General features: G+C 39.2%; 1 protein-coding gene across 1 annotated transcript in view; it reads right to left on the bottom strand.

Moving 5' to 3' along the window:
- Positions 1–239: 239 nt before the first annotated feature.
- LOC103513191 (protein kinase C and casein kinase substrate in neurons protein 1-like) overlaps positions 240–26,612 on the bottom strand; it is a 39,869-nt gene continuing 13,496 nt past the window's right edge. Inside the window, 5 exon segments of the mRNA XM_008478001.3 lie at positions 240–420; positions 5,324–5,550; positions 6,454–6,642; positions 7,257–7,287; positions 14,435–14,828. Of these exon segments, the coding sequence (XP_008476223.2) occupies positions 255–420; positions 5,324–5,550; positions 6,454–6,642; positions 7,257–7,287; positions 14,435–14,775 (954 nt within the window). The 5' untranslated portion in view covers positions 14,776–14,828 and the 3' untranslated portion in view covers positions 240–254.

Genomic DNA, 26,612 nt, shown 5'->3' with positions numbered 1-26,612 from the left:
AATTGAAATTGGAAATGCTCATTCTAAAATAAAACAAAGAACTAAGACATAAAGAATACTCGTAGTGTAATACCTATGCCCGGGTCCACAGTTCAGTAACTACTGAAGAACCATCAACTGATGTTCCAGTAGGTAACTAACTCTGGGGACTCGGGCACAAAAAAAAGGTATCTTAAGGCTACAAAAAATTAGGAATTAACAAAAAATCTAATACATAATGAATGTTTGTTTAGAAACACATTTAAAAAAAAAGTCTAAAGGGAAGAGATTCCCTCTACAGAATGATAGGACAAGCGTACCTCAAACTGGGGCCAGTTCATGGCCATGTTAACACCGTGATTGTTTGACCACCACTTCAAGTCCTTTTCATGATCTGCATTGTTAATCGTGTGATAGAACTCTTCGTAGATTTGAGGCAATCTGGAATAGCAACATTTGAGGATACAAATTAATTTAAGATGTTGCATTACTGAAATAAAAAATAAAACAAGTCAAAGGAGTGCCAAATACATATTGGAATTGGAATCTTATATTATAAAAACAAGAACTCATTCACATTTCACACACTGATCGCTCTATCTCCAGAACCACAACACCTAGAAAGCTGAAATTTGGTAGGAATATTCCTTTTGTGGTCTAGGTGTGCAATAAGAAAGGATTTTGCGAAATTCTAAACCGATCCTGAGATATGATCAATTTTTGATCGCTAAAATCTCCCCATAAGAAATACACAGAGTGCAGAGACTGCGGGAGAGAAAACTTTTCCTCGCTCGCCTAATATTTGAGTTTCGTTTATGTTTTTAGTTTGATAAATACAAGTTCGGCCATGCCTTTTCCACAAGTTTGGCCATGCCTCGGGATGAACTAGCGGGATTCCGGAGCGAAGCGACGGAATTCAGCTAGTAAAATATATAATTCTTATCATCTGAAATTCCTTTGTTTGACCAACATTTTCACAAATGCCCACTTCGTGTAGGTTCGTGATATTCCGGAGAGTCTATGCGCGTGGTGCCCTCAGGCGTTGGAATGCACGCTGGAGTCGAAGTTAGCCGAGGCCGGAGAGACGAACTTTGCCGAGGAGTACAACGATGTGGACGTGACCGTGCTGGTGACTGGAGTGGATGAGAACAATAGGTTAGTGTGAATGGACTATAGCTTAGTGTGACCGGATATATATATATATATTTTTCTATTATATACGTACCGGAAAACTCTCGTCCGGAATCACAGCCGAACCGTACCTTCTGGAAACAGGGCCCAAGGATATTTTTGATCGACATAATTTATCGAATCTCTGTGCCATTAACTGATTTTAGTTATACATGGTTTCATTTAACGTACCTACTTAATTTTAAAATTTCACTACATTCTGCATAAATTGCATTAAATTTATTTCATAACTGTTTATTTCACCGTAACTTCCAAACTGTTTGTCCCATTTTGATGATTTTTGGCAAAAAATTTGCAACTTTTAGAGAAAAGGGTATTTGCTCATTAGATTTTGGGCAACATTAAATCCTCAGGTACAGAACCACTATTTTGACCCATTCTTGTATATCGTAACCAAACCGAACCTTTCAGAATTGGACCAACCAATCCTTTCAGACTCGGACTCCCTGCATAAAGTTCATTGAATGTGGTTTCGTGACAATATATTGCTGACATAACATATTATCATCTGATGTAATCACTTAACTGTCACCTGACAGACCGGGGCACTAATTTCTCTTTACCTTATACGACATCAAGATTACGACTTGCATGCGGAATTGTACTTTGTATGTTATTATCAATATGTTGTGTGTGGCGAGCTTGTATGTTAGTATGAACAATACAGTGGTGTGTGTAATGTGTATGTGTTACCGGCAATCTATATAATCCGGCATTCTATAGAATACCTAAATTGACCAGGCAATTCATTGATAAAGAATAATCAAATCAGCTGATTAATCTTTCCATCATCAAAGTTCTGTATTGTGCCAAACCCTGACATGTATCGGCAGTCGGCACTCGGTAGTGAGTGTAAAATGTCTAAATACCTCAAAGTGAATGCATTTGTCAAATTCTCTCTAAGTACCTATCTGTGACACAGATTCTGTGTGTAGGTTAACGTTATATTAAATCTTGTGACCTTTGACAAACTCTCTCATTGCGAAAACCGACTTCGCGATATTCCTACAAGCCCTTTTCTACATTATCTATAGCTACCTCTAATCATAATCATTAGGCCAGCCATTCACTATCAGATAGACCTAACAGGCACACCTGATCAGGTATACCTGACGCCTGATGAGAACACACACTATCAGGTAGACCTGACAGGTACGGCTGAAAAGGTCCGAATGTCAGGTATACCTGACACCTGGTCAGGTCTAACTGATAGTGAGTGGCTGGCCTTAGTACACTATTCCATTTGATCCGTTTCAAAGTATGAGTCTTGTCTTGGTGTCTACACCACTATTCCAATCACTAATTTCTCTTTACCTTATACGACATCAAGATTACGACTTGCATGCGGAATTGTACTTTGTATGTTATTATCAATATGTTGTGTGTGGCGAGCTTGTATGCCAGTATGAACAATACAGTGGTGTGTGTAATGTGTATGTGTTACCGGCAATCTATATAATCCGGCATTCTATAGAATACCTAAATTGACCAGGCAATTCATTGATAAAGAATAATCAAATCAGCTGATCCATCATCAAAGTTCTGTATTGTGCCAAACCCTGACATGTATCGGCACTCGGTAGTGAGTGTAAAATGTCTAAATACCTCAAAGTGAGTGCATTTGTCAAATTCTCCCTACCTATCTGTGACACAGATTCTGTGTGTAGGTTAACGTTACATTAAATCTTGTGACCTTTGACAAACTCTCTCATCGCAAAAACCGACTTCGCGATATTCCTACAAGCCCTTCTCTACATTATCTGACTAGCTCTAATCATAATCATTAGGCCAGCCATTCACTATCAGATAGACCTAACAGGCACACCTGATCAGGTATACCTGACGCCTGATGAGAACACACACTATCAGGTAGACCTGACAGGTACGGCTGAAAAGGTCCGAATGTCAGGTATACCTGACACCTGGTCAGGTCTAACTGATAGTGCGTGGCTGGCCTTAGTACACTATTCCATTTGATCCGTTTCAAAGTATGTGTCTTGTCTTGGTGTCTACGCCACTATTCCATTGTTAGGACACATACGACCATCTGGCGATCTGGCATGTTAGAATGCAAGTCCTCCATATAACCTGGTCTACTCGTTACTGGCCAGACATACTGCACCAGGGCTTCTGCGCCTTCTTGAATGCATCCTCCATCTCTTTCCGCTCCTTGATGTGAAGCACAGTCTGAGGGAGAGAGAGAGAAAATGTGTTAATTTTGCATGCTACCTAACCCTATGTAGGTATATTGAATGCATCCTCCATCTTTTTCCGCTCCTTGATGTGAAGCACAGTCTGAGGGAGAGAGAAAAATGTGTTAATTTTGCATGCTACCTAACCCTATCTACACTGAGCATATTTACCTTTTTTGGTCTGAAGGAAAATTTGCACCAGGGCTTCTGCGCCTTCTTGAATGCATCCTCCATCTCTTTCCGCTCCTTGATGTGAAGCACAGTCTGAGGGAGAGAGAGAAATGTGTTAATTTTGCATGCTACCTAACCCTATCTACATTGAGCATATTTACCTTGCACCAGGGCTTCTGCGCCTTCTTGAATGCATCCTCCATCTCTTTCCGCTCCTTGATGTGAAGCACAGTCTGAGGGAGAGAGAGAGAGAGAGAGAAATGTGTTAATTTTGCATGCTACCTAACCCTATCTACATTGAGCATATTTACCTTTTTTGGTCTGAAGGAAAGAGGGCTGTTATTAACGATAGAGTGAACTAATGTATTGCCATTTTTGACCAATTGGTATTGCAATTACCTAAGTATTGAAACCAGTCGCTTTTTTTGTAGTTGTACCACAACCTTTACCTAACTATTAACGATAGAGTGAACTAATGTATTGCCATTTTTGACCAATTGGTATTGCAATTACCTAAGTATTGAAACCAGTCGCTTTTTTTTTGTAGTTGTACCACAACCTTTACCTAATCATTGTTAATCGTGTGATAGAACTCTTCGTAGATTTGAGGCAATCTGGAATAGCAACATTTGAGGATACAAATTAATTTAAGATGTTGTATTACTGAAATAAAAAATAAAACAAGTAAAAGGAGAGCCAAATACATATTGGAATTGGAATCGGCCATGCCTTTTCCACAAGTTTGGCCATGCCTCGGGATGAACTAGCGGGATTCCGGAGCGAAGCGACGGAATTCAGCTAGTCAATAATAATTTCAATACCAAAAATTTTGTATTAGGCCTTCCCACTATGCGTTGACTCCTGCTCCAGTAACATCATGTTCAACCAAGTCAAATATTTTAATATACGAGTACCTACTTGAACGGCGGATGTGTATGTGGTTACAATCTTAAACAATATTAACGATAAAATTTCATGTCTCGGACGGGATCGAACCCACGTTAAAATAAATAGTAATTAATATTGTCAATAGTGGTCGAAACCGTTCCTGAACATGAGAAGTTAACGTGTTAAAATAAATAGTCATTAGTGTTGTTACTCTTGTCAATAGTGGTCGAAAAAGGGGCTGCCTGGCAGAGACTGACGAGAAACGCCGAACCTATTTAAATAGGAAACGGCTAGGAGGAAGAAACAGAATAGTGGTTGAAAAGTTCTTTTAGGAACCCTACGATTTAAAGCGAGAAAATCAGAAGAAAAAAAAAGTAGATATGGCTGTGTTGTCTGAGGAGGATCATCATCGGTACAAGGACGAAGCGTCGAAGTTACCTGTTGAATAATATTAATATTTCAAACTAAGGAGCGATTTCAGCTAAAACTCAGGATCTGGAAAAGGAAAAATTGCTAAGAAAATAACTCAAGTCTAATTTCTACTGGAACCAAATACAGGAAATAATACAGTAAATCTTATCCCATTTGGTAACTTTCTTTACGTACAATAGACTACAGAGGAAACAGGGCATTAAAACATGGTGATTGATCCAAATTTAAATCTTTTGAGGCTTTACATGTGTACACTCGATCTTTTATCTACCAATTCAACTCAACAGGTCGGATACAGGGGAAACTTCTTCTGGTACCATGTCCATTACTGAACGTTGATAATCAAATTAGCTAATCTTATTGGATTTGGATCTTGAACTCCACACATACAGGGTATGTATGAAAATATTACGGAGTTTACAGTATGACCAAAGTTCTACCACCCACGTCCTCCTGATTATAATACTTACACTGGGTCCTGGGAAATATTCAAGCACTTATGTATGGAGAAGAGAGAATCTTTGAAGAATTGCAGCCGTGTGGTTTCCATCTCCTGACACTTATCGAACACTACACTCATATCTTCCATATACTTGGGATTATAGCTGTTCAATTCTTGTAGTGCTAGCTCGTATTTCTCCTTGGCTTTCTGTACCTCTTCCTTTGCCTTTTGGACACGGTCTTGCATTTTCTTCAGCTGGAAAATAGAAAGGAAGAGGGTGTTAAGAAAGTCTAGTTAGCTTGAGAGATAGCGCGTCTACGTCTACCTTGTACGGATTTTATCCTACACAGATTAGGTTCTTCTCGGAAAGCCTGGATTTCCATCCTTTTAGAGAGTTTTTGCAGTGCTAAATTACGTGACGGAAACGTAAGTAGTAAGTTGACTAAAACGCATTTCTGCGGATGTGCAGAAACATGTTATCGTCAAATAATATTTCTCCTTGGCTTTCTGTACCTCTTCCTTTGCCTTTTGGACACGGTCTTGCATTTTCTTCAGCTGGAAAATAGAAAGGAAGAGGTGTTAAGAAAGCCTAGTTAGCTTGAGAGATAGCGCGTCTACATCTACCTTGTACGGATTTCATCCTACACAGATTAGGTTCTTCTCGGAAAGCCTGGATTTCCATCCTTTTAGAGAGTTTTTGCACTGCTAAATTACGTGACGGAAACGTATGTAGTAAGTTGACTAAAACGCATTTCTGCGGATGTGCAGAAACAAGTTATCGTCAAATAACGACAAAGAGCTCAGTTAACTGGACGCTAATTTTGGTAGCAAAAACTCACTATTATCGATTCAAATCCTCTGCATAATAAAGACTAGTTTCTTTACCACCTTTTCAGGGTATTTCTGGAGAGTCGAACCCGCGACCTCCTGGTTGTACTGACCTGATCCATCACCAAAACGCATTTCTGCGGATGTGCAGAAACAAGTTATCGTCAAATAACGTTAAAGAGCTCAGTTAACTGGACGCTAATTTTGGTAGCAAAAACTCACTATTATCGATTCAAATCTTCTGCCTAATAATAATAAAGACTAGTTTCTTTACCACCTTTTCAGGATATTTCTGGAGAGTCGAACCCGCGACCTCCTGGTTGTACTGACCTGATCCATAGACAGAGAGCTATCAGCGGATGCATTTCTCTCCTGGTTAGACGCGGACCGTTCTGCTTTGCACGCGACATGATAGTCATTCTTAGTTTTGTTCACTTTGGTGAGAAGTTTGCACCAGGGCTTCTGCGCCTTCTTGAATGCATCCTCCATCTCTTTCCGCTCCTTGATGTGAAGCACGGTCTGACGGAGAGAGAAAAATGTGTTAATTTTGCATGCTACCTAACCCTATCTACATTGAGCATATTTACCTTTTTTGGTCTGAAGGAAAGAGGGAAGCCTGTTATTAACGATAGAGTGAACTAATGTATTGCCATTTTTGACCAATTGGTATTGCAATTACTTAAGTATTGAAACCAGTCGCTTTTTTTTTGTAGTTGTACCACAACCTTTACCTAACCTTACGAGGACTAAACTTTAGAGCCCTTATTGCCATTTTTGACCAATTGGTATTGCAATTACCTAAGTATTGAAACCAGTCGCTTTTTTTTGTAGTTGTACCACAACCTTTACCTAACCTTACGAGGACTAAACCTTAGAGCCCTTACTACAGTAGAAAATAGTTTTTGCCATTTTTGACCAATTGGTATTGCAATTACCTAAGTATTGAAACCAGTCGCTTTTTTTTGTAGTTGTACCACAACCTTTACCTAATCTTACGAGGACTAAACTTTAGAGCCCTTACTACAATAGAAAATGGTTAATTTGAGAAACTTCTTTTAACGTTACTTAGACCAAAAGTAAAATCTTTTGAGGCACTCTTCAATTTACGTTACTTCCCCTTCTGGAAAACTTACTTTATGGTACGTATCTTTCTGCCAGCATGTTCTCATCACTGTGATGTGACATACCCCCCAGCACTGCCTGTGCACCCTCACACGAGAGGGAGTGAAGTGCGCCGTCTGTGAAAAAGAGAACATGAAGAGAATTAGAAACGTGATGTGAGAGTGGTTGCGGATTTAGGGAAAACTAGTGATCGAGGATTCTAGGGAATGAGGTTTCAAGATTAAAATGGCAAATTTGAGCAACCGTGTCCGTGAGAGAGGTATGATTGCATGAGCATGTTCTCATCACTGTGATGTGACATACCCCCCAGCACTGCCTGTGCACCCTCACACGAGAGGGAGTGAAGTGCGCCGTCTGTGAAGAAGAGAACATGAAGAGAATTAGAAAAGCGATGCGGATTCTAGGGAATGAGGTTTCAAGATTAAAATGGCAAAATTTGAGCAACCGTGTCCGTGAGAGAGGTATGATTGCATGATACCTACCTATCTCACGGTGATTCATTGATAAAGAATAATCAAATCAGCTGATTAATCTTTCCATCATCAAAGTTCTGTATTGTGCCAAACCCTGACATGTATCGGCACTCGGTAGTGAGTTTAAAATGTCTAAATACCTCAAAGTGAGTGCATTTGTCAAATTCTCTTTACCTATCTGTAACACAGATTCTGTGTATAGGTTAACGTTATATTAAATCTTGTGACCTTTGACAAACTCTCTCATCGCGAAACTTCGCGATCTTCCTACAAGCCTTTTTCTACATTATCTAACCAGCTCTAATCATAATCATTAGGCCAGCCATTCAGATAAGACTCATAAGTTCATAGGAATGTAAAACGTTTATGACGCTTGTATTTCAGTTTATGACCCTATACCTAATAATTACCTACCTACTTGTATCCTATTCCTATATGTATGGCAAAGTCTGAGCTGGTGAGTGAGGTGTAGGTTTGGAATTTCAACTGATAGGGGAACTTATCAGCACTCAATAACAACACCAACAGGATTCGATTACAAAATTTACAAACACTCCTTATAGGTTTTATTATGCTCCTAGGAATTCTACCTTTTCACTTTCTTCGTCCTATTACGGCTATTTCATACATACCTACCTACATGGAAATCTGATCTCAAACCTGGTAAAAACAGAAGTAGGTACCTATATCTTCGAAAGGTCAGAAATTCAATTTGAATTTATTGTACCAATCGAATTTGGGAAAAAAATTGAGGTCTTTCTTGTTGGATAAGATTTTTCCAGCTCTCTCGTCACGTCAAATATCTAAAATGTTGTGAAGTTAGAAGTCAAAAGTTTATAGGACACAACATGGCAAGTCACATAGATATCATCAGTAATTCTCGAACCGATAAATCTCGGGATCTAGAAATAAGAAAAATTCCAGAGATCCTCGTTTTTTCAGCTCTTATATCAACTAAGTAAGCATGCACATGAGCTCTATTCATATTCAATCAGGCTGATTTAATCAGATCTTCTTTGCACAAAGCACCAACACATATGCATATTTCGTCTAGGTAACATGCATATTATTCAAGTGTTTACGTAACAGTGACCACTCGAATCTGTACGTGAGAACTTTGCATTATAATTTATTCCTTCAAGTCTTTGTTCTAAATTCTAAGAGGAAACAATCCTAGTTTTAGGACGGAAATAATTATTGCCCGAGACGTGATAATGATTGAACATTCACACATAGCTCACGGCCTCACGCGACGTGAAGGCAGTGTTACTATCGTGAACAAAATCACATACTATATGTAAGAACTTTGAAGCTTTGAACCACATCTTTCTGACTCCCCTAAATAAGGAAATGCTGCTACTTCTGGACGCACCAGTACGGGTTCATTCAAAACCATGTGTACATAACTACATACATTATTACTTATATGTACAAATGTACATATCTATAACTAAATACATTATTATGTATGTGTACATAACTATTTATGATCATACTGATTTCACCTACAAAAAGGTCTACGAATAACTCGCATGTTAATTAGAATCACGGTCGATTGGAACGTCATGAATAAATTCCCGGGTTAGATTACTAGAGTCGACATAAATGTGGCAATCAGGTCTTTCACTGGAATCTCTTCTTTGCACAAAGCACCAACACATATGCATATTTCGTCTAGGTAACATGCATATTATTCAAGTGTTTACGTAACAGTGACCACTCCAAGCCACGTGAGAACTTTGCATTATAATTTATTCCTTCAAGTCTTTGTTCTAAATTCTAAAAGGAAACAATCCTAGTTTTAGGACGGAATTAATTATTTCCCGAGACGTGATAATGATTGAACATTCACACATAGCTCACGGCCTCACGCGACGTGAAGGCAGTGTTGCTATCGCGAACGAAATCACATACTATGTAAGAACTTGGAAGCTTTGAATCACATCTTTCTGACTCCTTATGAGCTCACGTGACGTGAGGGCAGTGTGTTTCTATCTTGACCATATTATGACGCTATAAAGGGACCAAAGCCCTCTTCTATAAAATACCTCAAGCGTAGTAACATCTCAAGTCGCATATTGTTCATAATAAAAAGGGACCAAAGCCCTCTTATATAAAATTGCTCAAGCGTAGTAACATCTCAAGTCGCACATTGTTCACTTTCTATCTTGACCATATTATGACGCTATAAAGGGACCAAAGCCCTCTTCTATAAAATACCTCAAGCGTAGTAACATCTCAAGTCGCACATTGTTCACAATAAAAAGGGACCAAAGCCCTCTTATATAAAATTCCTCAAGCGTAGTAACATCTCAAGTCGCACATTGTTCACAATAAAAAGGGACCAAAGCCCTCTTGTATAAAATCCCTCAAGCGTAGTAACATCTCAAGTCGCACATTGTTTATAGAGGTAAACCGGAAACTGTCAGGTTAAATAGGTATGTAGCTGGAATATGCATCAGGTACAATAGTAAGAAACATTACAATTATTCTAGTGAGATGTTGTTTATGTGTTGAGTAAAGTGAAGTGATTAATACACGATTGTGAAGTGCTGTGAAGGGCCCCATAATTGAACGAATGAAGTGAATTAAAAGTTTTAGAACACCTCCCTCGTTGGCGTATATACCTGCCTGACTGCCTGGTAATCAGGAGGGCGCGGGTTCAACACCATCCGAAGCATTATTGTGACGTTGGGCCACCGACTGTTAGATTGTTTATGTGTTGAGTAAAGTGAAGTGATTAATACACGATTGTGAAGTGCTGTGAAGGGCCCCATAATTGAACGAATGAAGTGAATTCCAAGTTTTAGAACATCTCCCTCGGTGGTCTAGTCTAGTGGTCAAGACGCCCGTCTGGTAATCAGGAGGGCGCGGGTTCAACACCATCCGAAGCATTATTGTGACGTTGGGCCACCGACTGTTAGATGACAATTTGAGGCTATTATAATGGAGCTCTAAGGGTTAGGTGGTAGAACGCCTTAATTTCACCAAGTGGTTTCCTTCAACAGATAAAAGTTTTAGAACACCTCCCTCGTTGGCGTATATACCTGCCTGACTGCCTGGTAATCAGGAGGGCGCGGGTTCAACACCATCCGAAACATTATTGTAACGTTGGGCCACCGACTATTAGATGTATCCTTAGTTAATTGACATTTTGAAACTATTATAATGGAGCTCTAAGGGTTAGGTGGTAGAACGCCTTAACTTCACCAAGTGGTTTCCTTCAACAGGGTCTTATCATTATTTTTCACCCTCCTAATCAGTGACATCCGTCACTGATTTACCTCACTCAAGACTGTATTCTGCCCTTCCTATATCCGTCACTGAGCTGATGACTTTATTCATTAGACTTGAGCATTAGAACAGTATTATGTTTTAGGATTAGACTCAGTTTGGACTTTAGGCTTCAGTACATGGAATTTAGGTAGGTATATTTACTCTCATTACGCCGTATGCAGGTACCTACTAAACTAACATTACAATAAGCGTTCTTCAGAACTGTCCAATATGATCAAATCAGAACCAAATCAAATACGGACAGCGTCAAAATGTTGAATTTTACGATTTTCAAGCAAAAGGTTTTAAAGGGTCTTACTTACCTACTTTCTGTGTTGGCTTTCCAATTGCGGATTTTAAACCCTTTGTGGACGCCTCTCTCTCTCTCTTTCTCTCTCTCTCTCTCCTTTTTCAAAATGAAATCTGAACTTTGAAAATGATTCGTCATTGACCTTTAGTTGGAATATCTGAGATGGGAATTGGGTTAAGATGAAAAGTATAAGTACGTGAATAAAGGGATAAGTAGACGGATTAATTCACTGATGAGTACCCTGCATACCCGCTCTACCTACCTACCAGCATTTATCTCGACTAGACTAGATGAAAGAAGAAGAAAAATTGGAAGAGAATATGAGAATGAAGAGGAGGAGGAATTTGAATGAAGAAGAGATGACGAAAAAGAAGAAGAATAAGAAGAGAAAGAAAAAGAAGGTGAAGATTAAAGAGAGCTAACGGAAGTTGAATCTTGAAGTAAGCAAAGTGATGAGTGAACTACACACGGGGCAAACTTAACATCTTGAAACAAATTGCTACCTCAGCATTTGCATTCAAGGACATTAAAAATAGGTAAGTATATGTACGGCGGTATAAACGTGTTTATATCTTTGTTATTAACTTATTACTATCATTAATGTTGTAGTTATATCACTGCAAGTTTCATTATTATGTTATCACTTCATATCTGTTCAACGTTAACTGATTTTAGTTATACATGGTTTCATTTAACGTACCTACTTAATTTTAAAATTTCACTACATTCTGCATAAATTGCATTAAATTTATTTCATAACTGTTTATTTCACCGTAACTTCCAAACTGTTTGTCCCATTTTGATGATTTTTGGCAAAAAATTTGCAACTTTTAGAGAAAAGGGTATTTGCTCATTAGATTTTGGGCAACATTAAATCCTCAGGTACAGAACCACTATTTTGACCCATTCTTGTATATCGTAACCAAACCGAACCTTTCAGAATTGGACCAACCAATCCTTTCAGACTCGGACTATTTGCAACTTTTAGAGAAAAGGGTATTTGCTCATTAGATTTTGGGCAACATTAAATCCTCAGGTACAGAACCACTATTTTGACCCATGTGACCCATTCTTGGTATATCGTAACCAAACCGAACCTTTCAGAATTGGACCAACCAATCCTTTCAGACTCGGACCCCCTGCATAAAGTTCATTGAATGTGGTTTCGTGACAATATATTGCTGACATAACACATTATCATCTGATGTAATCACTTAACTGTCACCTGACAGACCGGGGCACTATCACTAATTTCTCTTTACCTTATACGACATCAAGATTACGACTTGCATGCGGAATTGTACTTTGTTATTATCAATATGTTGTGTGTGGCGAGCTTGTATGTTAGTATGAACAATACAGTGGTGTGTGTAATGTGTATGTGTTACCGGCAATCTATATAATCCGGCATTCTATAGAATACCTAAATTGACCAGGCAATTCATTGATAAAGAATAATCAAATCAGCTGATCCATCATCAAAGTTCTGTATTGTGCCAAACCCTGACATGTATCGGCACTCGGTAGTGAGTGTAAAATGTCTAAATACCTCAAAGTGAGTGCATTTGTCAAATTCTCTCTACCTATCTGTGACACAGATTCTGTGTGTAGGTTAACGTTACATTAAATCTTGTGACCTTTGACAAACTCTCTCATCGCAAAAACCGACTTCGCGATATTCCTACAAGCCCTTCTCTACATTATCTGACTAGCTCTAATCATAATCATTAGGCCAGCCATTCACTATCAGATAGACCTAACAGGCACACCTGATCAGGTATACCTGACGCCTGATGAGAACACACACTATCAGGTAGACCTGACAGGTACGGCTGAAAAGGTCCGGATGTCAGGTATACCTGACGCCTGGTCAGGTCTAACTGATAGTGAGTGGCTGGCCTTAGTTAAAAGTAATCTATACCATACAATCCATTTCAAATTGTGTTTATGAGTCTTGCTATGGTGTCTACGCCACTATTCCAATGTTAGGACACATACGACCATCTGGCGATCTGGCATGTTAAAATGCAAGTCCTCCATATAACTTGGTCTACTCGTTACTGGCCAGACATACTACAAACCAATGAATTGGGAACTTGAGACTAAAAACAATAGAGAAAAGTAAACGTTTGAAGTTTAAAGAAACACCTATCAGTAAGTGAGGACTGAGGTGTCATAAGACTCATAAGTTCATAGGAATGTAAAACGTTTATGACGCTTGTATTTCAGTTTATGACCCTATACCTAATAATTACCTACCTACCTACTTGTATCCTATTCCTTTATCCATTATTACTTATATGTACAAATGTACATATCTATAACTAAATACATTATTATGTATGTGTACATAACTATTTATGATCATACTGATTACACCTACAAAAAGGTCTAGGAATAACTCGCATGTTAATTAGAATCACGGTCGGTTTGAACGTCATGAATAAATTCCCGGGTTCGATTACTAGAGTCGACATAAATGTGCCAATCAGGTCTTTCATTGGAATAGAGTAGAAGGGCGTAAAATTCTCCTAACCGGGAGAACGCAGGTTCAAATCCCAAGCAAGCCAAGATCCCCATTCATTGGAAAACGTGCCATTTGTTCTTCCCTTTCTCAATAACTTCACTCCATTTTTCACGTTTCTACAATGGCTGGATTACACGAGACCAGTTAGGCAGTCCAGCTATGAGCCTCGTGTAAAGTAACCTTGAAAGAAGTAAAATTAAAAGTGTTTCACAGCCGGTTTTACTTTGTATGAAAATGCTTCTATAGACCCTTGTGATCTGGGTCGTAGCATGCCCATTCCGTAGTGTTACTAAATCGTAGCATGACTGGTTCAATTTAGGCGTAGTTTCCTCTTCTCTGAAGATCGTTTTCCCTTTCAGTAGCGGCTGTACTAAATCATAGGAGATCTAAAGATGTGTCCATACATAGTCGACGGACGGGCCGTTAATCGATGTAAATTTATTGTGAATCGACGGCCGGTCGACTATGTGTGGACACACCTTAAGATGGCGCCATCGCTTTCGTTCCTCAATTCTCCTAACCGGGAGAACGCAGGTTCAAATCCCAAGCCAAGATCCCCATTCATTGGAAAATGTGCCATTTGTTCTTCCCTTTCTCAATAACTTCACTCCGTTTTTCACGTTTCTACAATGGCTGGATTACACGAGACCAGTTAGTCGACTATGTGTGGACACACCTTAAGATGGCGCCATCGCTTTCGTTCCTGAAAGGAAAACAAAACTTTTCTTACCTTTCTCAATGAGTTCGTTCCATTTCTTGTTCCAGCCTTTCAGACTCTTGGCGTACGCCTTCTCAATGTCTGCCCGCTCCTGTATGAGCGCTATCAAATCATTGCACAACTTGTACCCGTCCTCTATTCGCTTGGTGGTTCGCTTGTAGTTGCCCGGCTCCCAGAACGAATCTGAGGAAGCGATGAGCATGTTCTCATCACTGTGATGTGACATACCCCCCAGCACTGCCTGTGCACCCTCACACGAGAGGGAGTGAAGTGCGCCGTCTGTGAAAAAGAGAACATGAAGAGAATTAGAAACGTGATGTGAGAGTGGTTGCGGATTTAGGGAAAACTAGTGATCGAGGATTCTAGGGAATGAGGTTTCAAGATTAAAATGGCAAATTTGAGCAACCGTGTCCGTGAGAGAGGTATGATTGCATGATACCTACCTATCTCACGGTTTCGGAACGGAAGCATTGATGGTTTTAAACCATCAAGACCCCTTGGAGAAACAGTGAAGGAAACTCCAGAATCCGAACATTAGAACCTACAAAACCCTGTTGTAGGAACATTGTACAATATTGACTATTCACATATCGATCTAATGCGGTTATCACAAGATTACACCCATTCTATAGGTTGGATTTTAGCTCAGCACCGTGTGACTAACTCACTACATCAATGTAATAATGAGCACGGTAATCACAAGCCTAACACACCTTACTAGTGATGAGCAATAATGATGAGTACATGAGCAATGCTCATTGAGCATGTGTCACCCCACGCCACTTCAATATTAAACTGACTCAACATGGCCTTTGCTAGTTTGCTGGCTCCATGGTCTAGTCTAGAGCCCAAAAGATCCCAGGAAAAGGCATAGCTGTCACAGACTATAGTTTTCGACGGAAGTGTAGCAGATTGTTCCTAACGTAAGACCCTACATGTACCTATTTTATTCTTTTTACTTTAACACCCTTACATCATAAGAGTTGGATTTGTTCATATTACTGTTCGCGTCTAATGTAGCAGTTGGTCCATTGCTACGAAGTAAGAACGGCAGTGAAACACCCATCTTTTCCTTTTCTTCTTAATCCAAATTCCCTAGATTTGGGGAGAATTTGATATTGCTCGTTACCTCAAGCAGCGAAATATTCAGGGACAAACTGACGATACGGATAGCGGGTAGGAAGGTATGAAAGTATTTATCAGCACTCGACTTATCAGCTAATCATTATAAAATATATTTTTTTTTTTTTTTTTTTTTTTTTTTTTTTTTTTTTTTTTTCATTTTTCTTCTTTTTTTATCAATAGCCTTTTAACTACTCCATATCAAGGCGTGTCCACACAGAGTCGACAACATAGATTTACTTCGTCGATCGATGGCCGGTCGACTATGTTTGTACATACCTACCTTCAGACTTTGACTTCTCTCATCCGGACAGAACACCAGAAATTAATATGTCACCGCGGAATCTAGAGATACCTCTATCTATTGTGCTTACAAGTCTTACTTCCTATACTTTGTTTACTTCGTGATTTGTTAACGTTTCATGCCGGTGTACAACTCATTACATTCTGAAATATGACTATTCTATTGTGAGTGTTTAAATTAAGTACCCTGCTATTAGGCACGTTAAATTTGACGCAACATTTCGTGTGTTCGTACTTCTGTTAATGAGTAGTTCTACAAAATTCAATTCAAGAAATTTAAAGATAGGACGCAACATAAACAATTACATATTCAGCAAAACTTGCATTGTGTCCAGATATACCCAAGGTTGTCTATTCTTTTCGTACGAATATTCAAATGTGTTTGCTTATGTAAGAACCTATTTTGTTTATAAACACAAACACACTTCTTTAAATTCTCTTCATAATTGAATAGAGAGACAGGCGCAATACACATGGAGCTAAGTAGTGAATAGAAATTACTGACACACGGTACTTAAGATAGTAACCCAATTGTCCTAACAGGTCTATGCCGCCTATCTATGGAAGTGGAACTACAGGAATCTAGAGATACCTCTATCTATTGTGCTTACTTACAAGTCTTACTTCCTATACTTTGTTTACTTCGTGATTTGTTACCGTTTCATGCCGGTGTACAACTCATTACCTACATTCTGAAATATGACTATTGTGAGTGTTTAAATTAATTACCCTGCTATTAGGCACTTGAAATTTGACGCAACATTTCGTGTGTTCGTACTTCTGTTAATGAGTGAGTGGCTCTGTTAATGGAGTAGGGACCTCTGTTAATGAGTCATCTGTGAGATGGTTAATGACTCTACTGAATATAGTAAATGATGAACTGTCAATGGTGACTGATGAAGAATTTGACGCCAAAAAAGAAGCACTCCTAAGAAGTTAGAGAGAAACTGGTTTTAAGAGGTTGAATGAAGCAAATTTTTCTGACATCAATTCCGACCTTTAGTTGGAATATCTGAGATGGGAATTGGGTTAAGATGAAAAGTATAAGTACGTGAATAAAGGGATAAGTAGACGGATTAATTGACTGATGAGTACCCTGCATACCCGCTCTACCTACCTACCAACATTTATCTCGACTAGACTAGATGAAAGAAGAAGAAAAATTGGAAGAGAATATGAGAAGGAAGAGGAGGAGGAATTTGAATGAAGAAGAGATGACGAAAAAGAAGAAGAATAAGAAGAGAAAGAAAAAGAAGGTGAAGATCTTGAAGTAAGCAATGTGATGAGTGAACTACACACGGGGCAAACTTAACATCTTGAAAAAAATCTGAAACAAATTGCTACCTCAGCATTTGCATTCAAGGACATTAAAAATAGGTAAGATACACATAACATACAGCAAGGTGTATTACTGATGGCATTATAGAGCTTGAATGGGTGCAGAAATCAAGGTCACTGCTATTAGAGATCCAGCGATACAAGAGTTAAAGCTATGAAATACCTCGAGTAGATATATCAGATACTATGACTGTATCAGTATGAGATACCGAGTTTTGTCTGATTATGAGTAATTTCCATCCACTTGGAGTTTTTTTTTCCAAATACGTGGAATTGGCTTTCCAAGTTGACAAGAATAGAGTAAAACAGGAAAGATAAGGGAAAAGGGGGGAGGGAGAGAGTGTGTGTGTGTGTGAGAGAGAGAGAGAGAGAGAGAGAGAGAAAGGGAGAGAGAGAAAGGAAGAAAAAGAAATTTTAATTGTGTCCATCATAAATGTTTGCCACAGCCACAGGTGTCGTTCTCCACTTAATAAACCTCAATAAATTTTGACTTAACTTGGACTCGAACCTCCAGACAGATCCAAATTTCACCACGTTAACTATTACACCACTGAGGTTGGAGAGCGAGAAAGAAAGAAACGAAAAAGAAAGAGAAGAAGAAAGGAGAAAATTAATGTAAAAGGGAGGGGGAGAGATACTACGTAAGAAGTAGAATAAGAAAACCTACGTAAAAGGAGGAGGGATGGGAGAAATGAAATGGAAAATAACGTTGAATACAAGAGTTAAAGCTATGAAATACCTCGAGTAGATATATCAGATACTATGACTGTATCAGTATGAGATACCGAGTTTTGTCTGATTGTGAGTCATTTCCATCCATTTGGAGTTTTGTTTTGTTTTTCGAATATGTGAAATTGGCTTTCCAAGTTGACAAGAATAAGAAAGAGGAGGGAGAAAGGGAAGAGAGAGAGAGGAGAGGAGAGAGAGAGAGAAGGAGGAAGAGGAAGGAAAGAAAAAGACCGAGGAAATAAATTTAATTATGTCAAGAATAATTGCTGGGCACAAAGGTCGTTCCCCACCTCGATAAATTTTAAGTCTTGACTTGGACTCGAACCACCAAACAGATCTCAAGTCTGTTTTGTACGTTTGTACAGCACTGAAGTTGGAAAGCAAGAATTGATGTAAAAAAGAGGGGAGAGGAGCTTTGTAGAATAAGAAAACCTACATAAATAGGAGGGATGAGAGGGAGCGAGAAAATGGAGTAGGGGGTGGGAGAGAGAAAATGGAAAATAACGTTGAAAGGTATGGGAAACTGTGGAGATATTTTCAAGAGAGACGCAAGAGAAGAGAAGAAAGAACAAGAAAAAAGGATTAGCAAGTCATGAGAAATGAAAAGGTCGAGGATTAAAAGTCAGCAATGTCAGGGGCTGCGCTCATCAGGTCCCTATACCCTATACGTACGGGGCCCCCAAAGGCTCAATGGAGGGCAAAACTTAAGGAGGAAATATCCTTTGGCTGTAGGTGAGTCAAACGTGATTTCCAAATTTAATAAAAATCGGACAAATAACCGTCATGTCCGGGAGTTATAGCGAACCAAAGAATTGTCTGCTCACAGAGGGCATTTTTTTTTTTTTTTGTTGTCGGGGGTTTAAAGGAACCCAAAAAATTTTTTGCCCCCAGGGGGCTTTTTTTTTTTTTTTTTTTTTTTAAGATGAGTGTTTCACCGCTGTTTTTATTTCGTAGCAATGAAACAACTGCTACATTAGATGCATGTGGTCTGTGTCGTAGCATGCCCATCTCGTAGTATGCCTCTCATCCCCTTAGTTGTCCGATATCGACTGTAGGGGTGGGATAGGTACCTATATAGCCTATAGGTATACACCAGTGCCTTTGGTAGTAAAATTTCAACCCCTCTGGACCCTCTGGTTAGAACTTAATGATCGGAATTAAAATGGACTGTGTGCCTCATCCTGGACCCAAAATAGCTCATTCAAGTGATGTCTGCTTTTGGAGCCTGTACTATTTTCTTTGTTGTCTGTTGTTGAAGAAAGTAATTTTCTGTTTTCTGGTGGAAATGTAGGGGGGTACAGATTCCACAGCTTCGTGAAACATCGGCCCGGCCCGGGGGATGTGTTTAATTTATTTCCTCCTGTCAACACATAGCTATCAGACAAGCATACAAGACATAGTAGGTATAGTATACAAGAAGAGTACCCAATAGCATACAACACATAGTAAAGGATACAAGACGCGAGAAGGTATAGCATACAAGTTTCGACCTATGTAAGTACTTCAGTTTGAAATGAAAATCATCTAGATGTAGCTCAAGTGCTGACCTTTTACATACTATGTGCCTTAAGTTTTGACCTATGTAAGTACTTCAGTTTGAAATGAAAATCATCTAGATGTAGCTCAAGTGCTGACCTTTTACATACTATGTGCCTTCTCTACTTAGAAATATAACTTTTAATGGATATTGAGCGAGCCTTTACAGACTTCCTCACAGCAAGAAAGGACCTGACCTCAATAATAGGAGAATTTCAGCGCAGCGTTTACAATATTAAACTCTAATGGCCGCGTTGGGGGATCTTAGAAATTTAGAAAATGTTTTGCACAATCCTGAAAACAGTTATTCAGAGCCGTCCAGGACAGAGATCAAGTGGAAATCATGATCGCCAACGTTCACTAGGACACGGCACTATACAAGAAGAAGAATGGCCGGGCCACAAACAAAGTTAAAACTCAGTTTAATCCAAGAGTTAAAGTTTTAACCGAGTTTAAAATCTGAGTATTACCCCGGCCATACTTTTACTTACTCAGAATTCAGAGTAATCCTCGATTTCCATTATTCTCACTCTCGAGACAAACTGACTTACTAACCTGGTAAATCCCGATCTTAGAGAGTTTCCTCAGGAGGCCCCTTAATCCAGAAGGTACCTCGCCATACTCGCCAATAGAAAATCTATTTAAATATTCACATTGAGAGAGAAAATTTTAGCATGTTGATTCGCGGTTTGTTTTTCTGTCTTCTCGAATGCTTCTTCGTTGCATCTGGCAACTGTCTCGGAGTTGCAGCCAGAAGCTTGGGATAGGTTTGGCAAAGTGGTTTTGCTTTGGAGGTTACTTCATTGGTTTTCCATCATCATCATCATCATCTGTCTCGGAGTTGCAGCCAGAAGCTTGGGATAGGTTTGGCAAAGTGGTTTTGCTTTGGAGGTTACTTCATTGGTTTTCCATCTCCATTATCATCTTCTATTTCACGTTGCATCTGGCAACTGTCTCGGAGTTGCAGCCAGAAGCTTGGGATAGGTTTGGCAAAGTGGTTTTGCTTTGGAGGTTACTTCATTGATTTTCCATCTCCATCATCATCTTCTATTTCATGTGATTACCAAGTCATGGGCTATAAATACTTGTAGGATTACGTCAAGACGACAGTAAGACCAGTGAGTATAAGTACAATCCAGAAGGTACCTCGCCATACTCGCCAATAGAAAATCTATTTAAATATTCACATTGAGAGAGAAAATTTTAGCATGTTGATTCGCAGTTTGTTTTCTGCCTTATCGAATGCTTCTTCGTTGCATCTGGCAACTGTCTCGGAGTTGCAGCCAGAAGCTTGGGATAGGTTTGGCAAAGTGGTTTTGCTTTGGAGGTTACTTCATTGGTTTTCCATCTCCATCAGCAACATTATCATCCTCTATTTCTTGTGATTACCAAGTCATGGGCTATAAATACTTGTAGGATTACGTCAAGAAGACAGTAAGACCAGTGAGTATAAGTATCATACTAGCCGAGTACATGAGCAATTGCAGTGACCAGCAAGTAACACCTGCCAGCCTAGTTACTCGTTGCTCGTAGTTAGCTTGAAAGGTAGAGCGTTTACCTTGTACCTTGTACCTTGAAAGCGCTGGGGCTAAGGATTCACCCTGAACAGAGAAGGTCCGCTTTCGGAACGACTGGCCTTCTTCTGTTTTAGATTTTGGGACAATAAGACCTTAGAAGTTACAGTTCCCTTTATCAATTTATCAAACAACCTTTTATTAATAATAAAAATAACCTATGCGTTTCGTTTGTCCAGACATGATGCGGATTGCTTAATCTCTATTTCTTGTGATTACCAAGTCATGGGCTATAAATACTTGTAGGATTACGTCAAGAAGACAGTAAGACCAGTGAGTATAAGTATCATACTAGCCGAGTACATGAGCAATTGCAGTGACCAGCAAGTAACACCTGCCAGCCTAGTTACTCGTTGCTCGTAGTTAGCTTGGAAGGTAGAGCGTCTACCTTGTACCTTGAAAGCGCTGGGGCTAAGGATTCACCCTGAACAGAGAAGGTCCGCTTTCGGAACGACTGGCCTTCTTCTATCCTTCTTTATCTGTTTTAGAATTTGGGACAATAAGACCTTAGAAGTTACAGTTCCCTTTATCAATTTATCAAACAACCTTTTATTAATAATAAAAATAACCTATGCGTTTCGTTTGTCCAGACATGATGCGGATTGCTTAATCGTTAATTCACTGCGTTATTCACTCATCTAATGCTTAATACTGAATGTAGGATTGTAGGCATAGAAAACAATGATGAAGATTATCAACACACATCACAATTCGTAGACATTAGAATGAAAAGTGTGGGCTGATGTGAGCTAAGCTACATAGGCCCCGCCCACATTAAAATTGAATAGTGCCTGATTAGGATAGTGCTTAGTAATACTGCTCGACTAGGTGTAACTTTTAAAAAAATGGTTTGACTGATTTTGATGAAATTTAGAAGACTTATTCAACACGGAAAAAAAATTCCCTCCCTAGATTTAGGACCCAATTTGGCCTTTGGGAACTACAACTCTCAATTGAGATTAGATTAGGCCTTTCGTAGAAGCTCAACCCGTCCTTTGGGGCTGACCAGACCCTACACCTAAGCCTCAGTTTGGGCTTTTTGTGTGTGGATTAGGCCTTTGGTCATCTCTTCGCTGTCATTTTAAGCGAATTCTACGATTCACACTTCCTGAAATCGACTACCATGAACCATGAAGCTACAAACACATTAACACGGACATTAGAATGAAAAGTGTGGGCTGATGAGCTAAGCTACATAGGCCCCGCCCACATTAAAATTGAATAGTGCCTGATTAGGATAGTGCTTATTAATACTGCTCGACTAGGTGTAACTTTTAAAAAAATGGTTTGTCTGATTTTCATGAAATTTAGAAGACTTATTCAACACGGAAAAAAATGCCCTCCCTAGATTTAGGACCCAATTTGGCCTTTGGGAACTACAACTCTCAATTGAGATTGGGCCTTTGGTCATCTCTTCGCTGTCATTTTAAGATTTTTATGCGAATTCTACGATTCACACTTCCTGAAATCGACTACCATGAAGCTGAAACTACGAACACATTAACACTTAATAACATTATAACAATGATAACATAACATTCATAACACACATGTTAAATGATTCACAGTTACACTAAACATTCGCGATATGTCCATCACGACCTATGCACGAATATGCTGGATAATTTCAATTCAACTATCAAATTTATTGTTCTACAAAGCAACCTCAAACTAGTGGCAAACAAGGCTTGCACACCGGAGGTTCCGGGTTCGATTCCCGGCGAGGTCAAATTTTTTCGGCTCTGTGCTTGGAGTTCAGGGTGCAGTGAGCCTCGTGAGGACAACTGACTAGCTACTTTAATTGGATTAGGCCTTTGGTCATCTCTTCGCTGTCATTTTAAGCGAATTCTACGATTCACACTTCCTGAAATCGACTACCATGAACCATGAGGCTACGAACACATTAACACGTAATAACATTATAACAATGATAACATAACATTCATAACACACATGTTAAATGATTTACAGTTACACTAAACATTCGCGATATGTCCAACACGACCTATGCACGAATGTGCTGGATAATTTCAATTCAACTATCAAATTTATTGTTCTACAAAGCAACCTCAAACTAGTGGCAAACTAGGCTTGCACACCGGAGGTTCCGGTTTCGATTCTCGACGGGGTCAAAGTTTTTTCGGCTCTGTGCTTGGAGTTCAGGGTGCAGTGAGCCTCGTGAGGACAACTGAGTAGCTACTTTAATCATGTAATGGCGGCATTACCAGAGTAAAAACTGTGTGCTGGATAATTTCAATTCAACTATCAAATTTATTGTTCTACAAAGCAACCTCAAACTAGTGGCAAACTAGGCTTGCACACCGGAGGTCCCGGTTTCGATTCTCGACGGCGTCAAAGTTTTTTCGGCTCTGTGCTTGGAGTTCAGGGTGCAGTGAGCCTCGTGAGGACAACTGAGTAGCTACTTTAACCAAGTAATGGCGGCATTACCAGAGTCATCATCAAATCTTAAGTCGTTCCGTCCAAGGGTACGGGTCGGCTGTGTACAAAGCCTCTCCACCATATTCTATCATTATATTTCCATCATTATTACCAGAGTAAAAACTGTAAAAAGATTATTGAAAGGTGGGAATTGATTGCAGAAGGAGGCATTTAGCAGTGATCTGCTTTACCATAAGTTGTGAAAACGCTCTGCTTTACCACAAATAATTCATGATTTAATTTGATTTTTTTAAAAACTGTGAAAAGATTATTGAAAGGTGGGAATTGATTGCAGAAGGAGGCATTTAGCAGTGTTCTGCTTTACCGTAAGTTGTGAAAACGCTCTGCTTTACCACAAATAATTCATGATCTGATTTGATTTTGCCAAGTGTCCACGGGCTAGATCCTGTATACCACTGACATAGGGTGAATGAACCTCTACGTCTTATACTTTGCAAGCACACATCATACACATAAAAGCGCTAGGTCGCGGGGTCGATTCTCGCCCGTGGCGGATTTTATTCTGAAGGGATAAGGTTTGTTCCGGAAACGACTAGCTTTCTCCTATCCTGTCTTCCTTCTCTCTTGGTTTTCGAGAGGATGTTTAGGACCATTTTAGTTTAGGACTATTGCACTATGCACTTTATGCACTATGTTAAAAAGATGGACACCATGTTAAAAAGATTCAGTCTTTTAGAGCTTTGGATGCATTTATCGATGCATAAGTTATGCATCCGATGTATAAGTTAAGCATCACAACCAAGAGGTTCAGAAATAGACTAGAGAAAACTGGTTTTCATCTTCCAACTTCCAACACACAAGACAATATTCTGCATCTATTTATTTTGAAATTAATTAAAGTATTACATCTAATCTCATCTTCCTTTTCAGTGACAATTCAACATCCTAGCTCGTTCTCAAAAAGGTCTTCAAGTACCAACAGAAAAATAATTTAAAGAAGCATCTGATCAAGTAGATACTTTAGAATTTACGACCGGAAAAGGCCTTATAAGCCAGCCCAGTTATTTTGGAGGGTTAGGGAGTCTGCCGTGTAAGCGCTAAGTCGCGGGTTCGATTCCCGTCCGTGGCGGATTTTATCCTAAACAGATAACATCAGTTCTCGGAAAGGCCAGTTTTTTCCTAACCTGTCTTCCTACTCTTTCCGCTTTCGGAAGGATAAGACCTTAGCAGGAGGTCTTATAATGGGAATGGGACCACTGTGGGATCAGCAAAATAGTACAAATCTTCAAAGCAAGGTATCATCCAAAATATAAAGCCACAAGCTAGACTTCCACCGAAGAGGTCTGGCTTCGATGTTGGTAGAATATGATAATAAATTATTCATTATATTTCTCTCTGTAGACTTGTTCTCAAAATTAAAAGTTTCAGCCGAAAGAATTTCATAGATTGAAGAGGTTTTTCTTAAGATAGAACAGTCAACCTAGTTAGTTTTTTGTCTGCCTTGTAAGCGCTAGGTTGCGGGGTCGATTCTCGCCCGTGGCGGATTTTATTCTGAAGGGATAAGGTTTGTTCCGGAAACGGCTGGCTTTCTCCTATCCTGTCTTCCTTCTCTCTTGGTTTTCAGGAGGATGTTTAGGACCATTTCAGTTTAGGACTATTGCACTATGCACTATATGCACTATGTTAAAAAGATGGACACCATTTTAAAAAGATTCAGTCTTTAGCTCTAGCTTTGGATGCATTTATCGATGCATAAGTTATGTATCCGATGTATAAGTTAAGCATCACAACCAAGAGGTTCAGAAATAGACTAGACACAACTGGTTTTCATCTTCCAACACACAAGACAATTTTCTGCATCTATTTATTTTGAAATAAATTATAACTATTATATCTATACCTACATGAAAACACCAAGACTAGATTTGGCCAACAGCTAGACTCGAACCCAGAGTCCTAGCATACCGGATGAGCCAAGTGTGTGGGTTTGGATCACAAACCTCGCACCCGACATAAACATAAGATTCTACATGGTTAATGTTAAAACAAACCAATCCATCAACCAACGCACCTAACCAAATATTTCGCAACACCAAATTCAGTTTCAGATAAGAAAATCGTAAAAAAGATGAAATTTTTTGAAGTAACTACTTAGGTACCTTGGTAGAAAGGTGAATAGGTAGATATGTTAGATATGTGGAAACATATTGCATACCTATTCCTATAGGAAAAGAATGCAAGACCAAGCCTATTCGGAATGGCCAACGCACCTAACCAAATATTTCGCAACACCAAATTCAGTTTCAGATAAGAAAATCGTAAAAAAGATGAAATTTTTTGAAGTAACTAGGTAGCTTGGTAGAAAGGTGAATAGGTATGTTAGATATGTGGAAATATATTGCATACCAATTCCTATAGGAAAAGAATGCAAGACCAAGCCTATTCGGAATAATAACCCGATGTTTACGGTTCTATGTAGATAAGCCATTCACTAATACCTAAAACGAAGCCAAATACCAGCTACTGCCACATTAAAAGTCTCTGGTTCAATCCTCACAAAGGACAAAAAAAGATCACCCCATACTACAAGCACACATTAGTTTCTAGTTTCTAGTGCAGTAGTGTATATATGTAAGTAAGTAAGGGTAGGTACTTTGTCCTCAGGACTCAGATTCTAAAATGGGAGTTGTCAATAACCACAGCAGGTTTGGAATAATTGGATAAAACAGTTAGGAGACGCTAGACATGAAAGAATGAGAAAAACAAACAAAGATGGCCCACTCCAAAACTTTAAACAATGTGTACCTATATACCTACTTACAATGAGTCAAAACTTCAAACAATGACTTCAAGCGACATAGAACTTTCGCAAATACTCGATGACTCTCAAAACGGAACAATACTCAAAGAGGACAGAAACTTTCGCAAAGTTGTGGAGAAATGGTCATCGCAATGGAATGAAGATGAGACTAGCATAAAGTTAAGATGAGATAGGTATGTATATCTAGGAAGAAAGCAATATACAGGAGAGGATCGGTAATATTGTCAGTAGCCTGAGGAC

The sequence above is a fragment of the Diaphorina citri genome, unplaced genomic scaffold, assembly GCF_000475195.1.
Source record: "Diaphorina citri unplaced genomic scaffold, Diaci psyllid genome assembly version 1.1 scaffold937, whole genome shotgun sequence".
NCBI lineage: Eukaryota > Metazoa > Arthropoda > Insecta > Hemiptera > Psyllidae > Diaphorina > Diaphorina citri.
The sequence above is the reverse complement of the archived record's forward strand: the minus strand, read 5'-3'. Positions and strand labels throughout refer to the sequence as shown.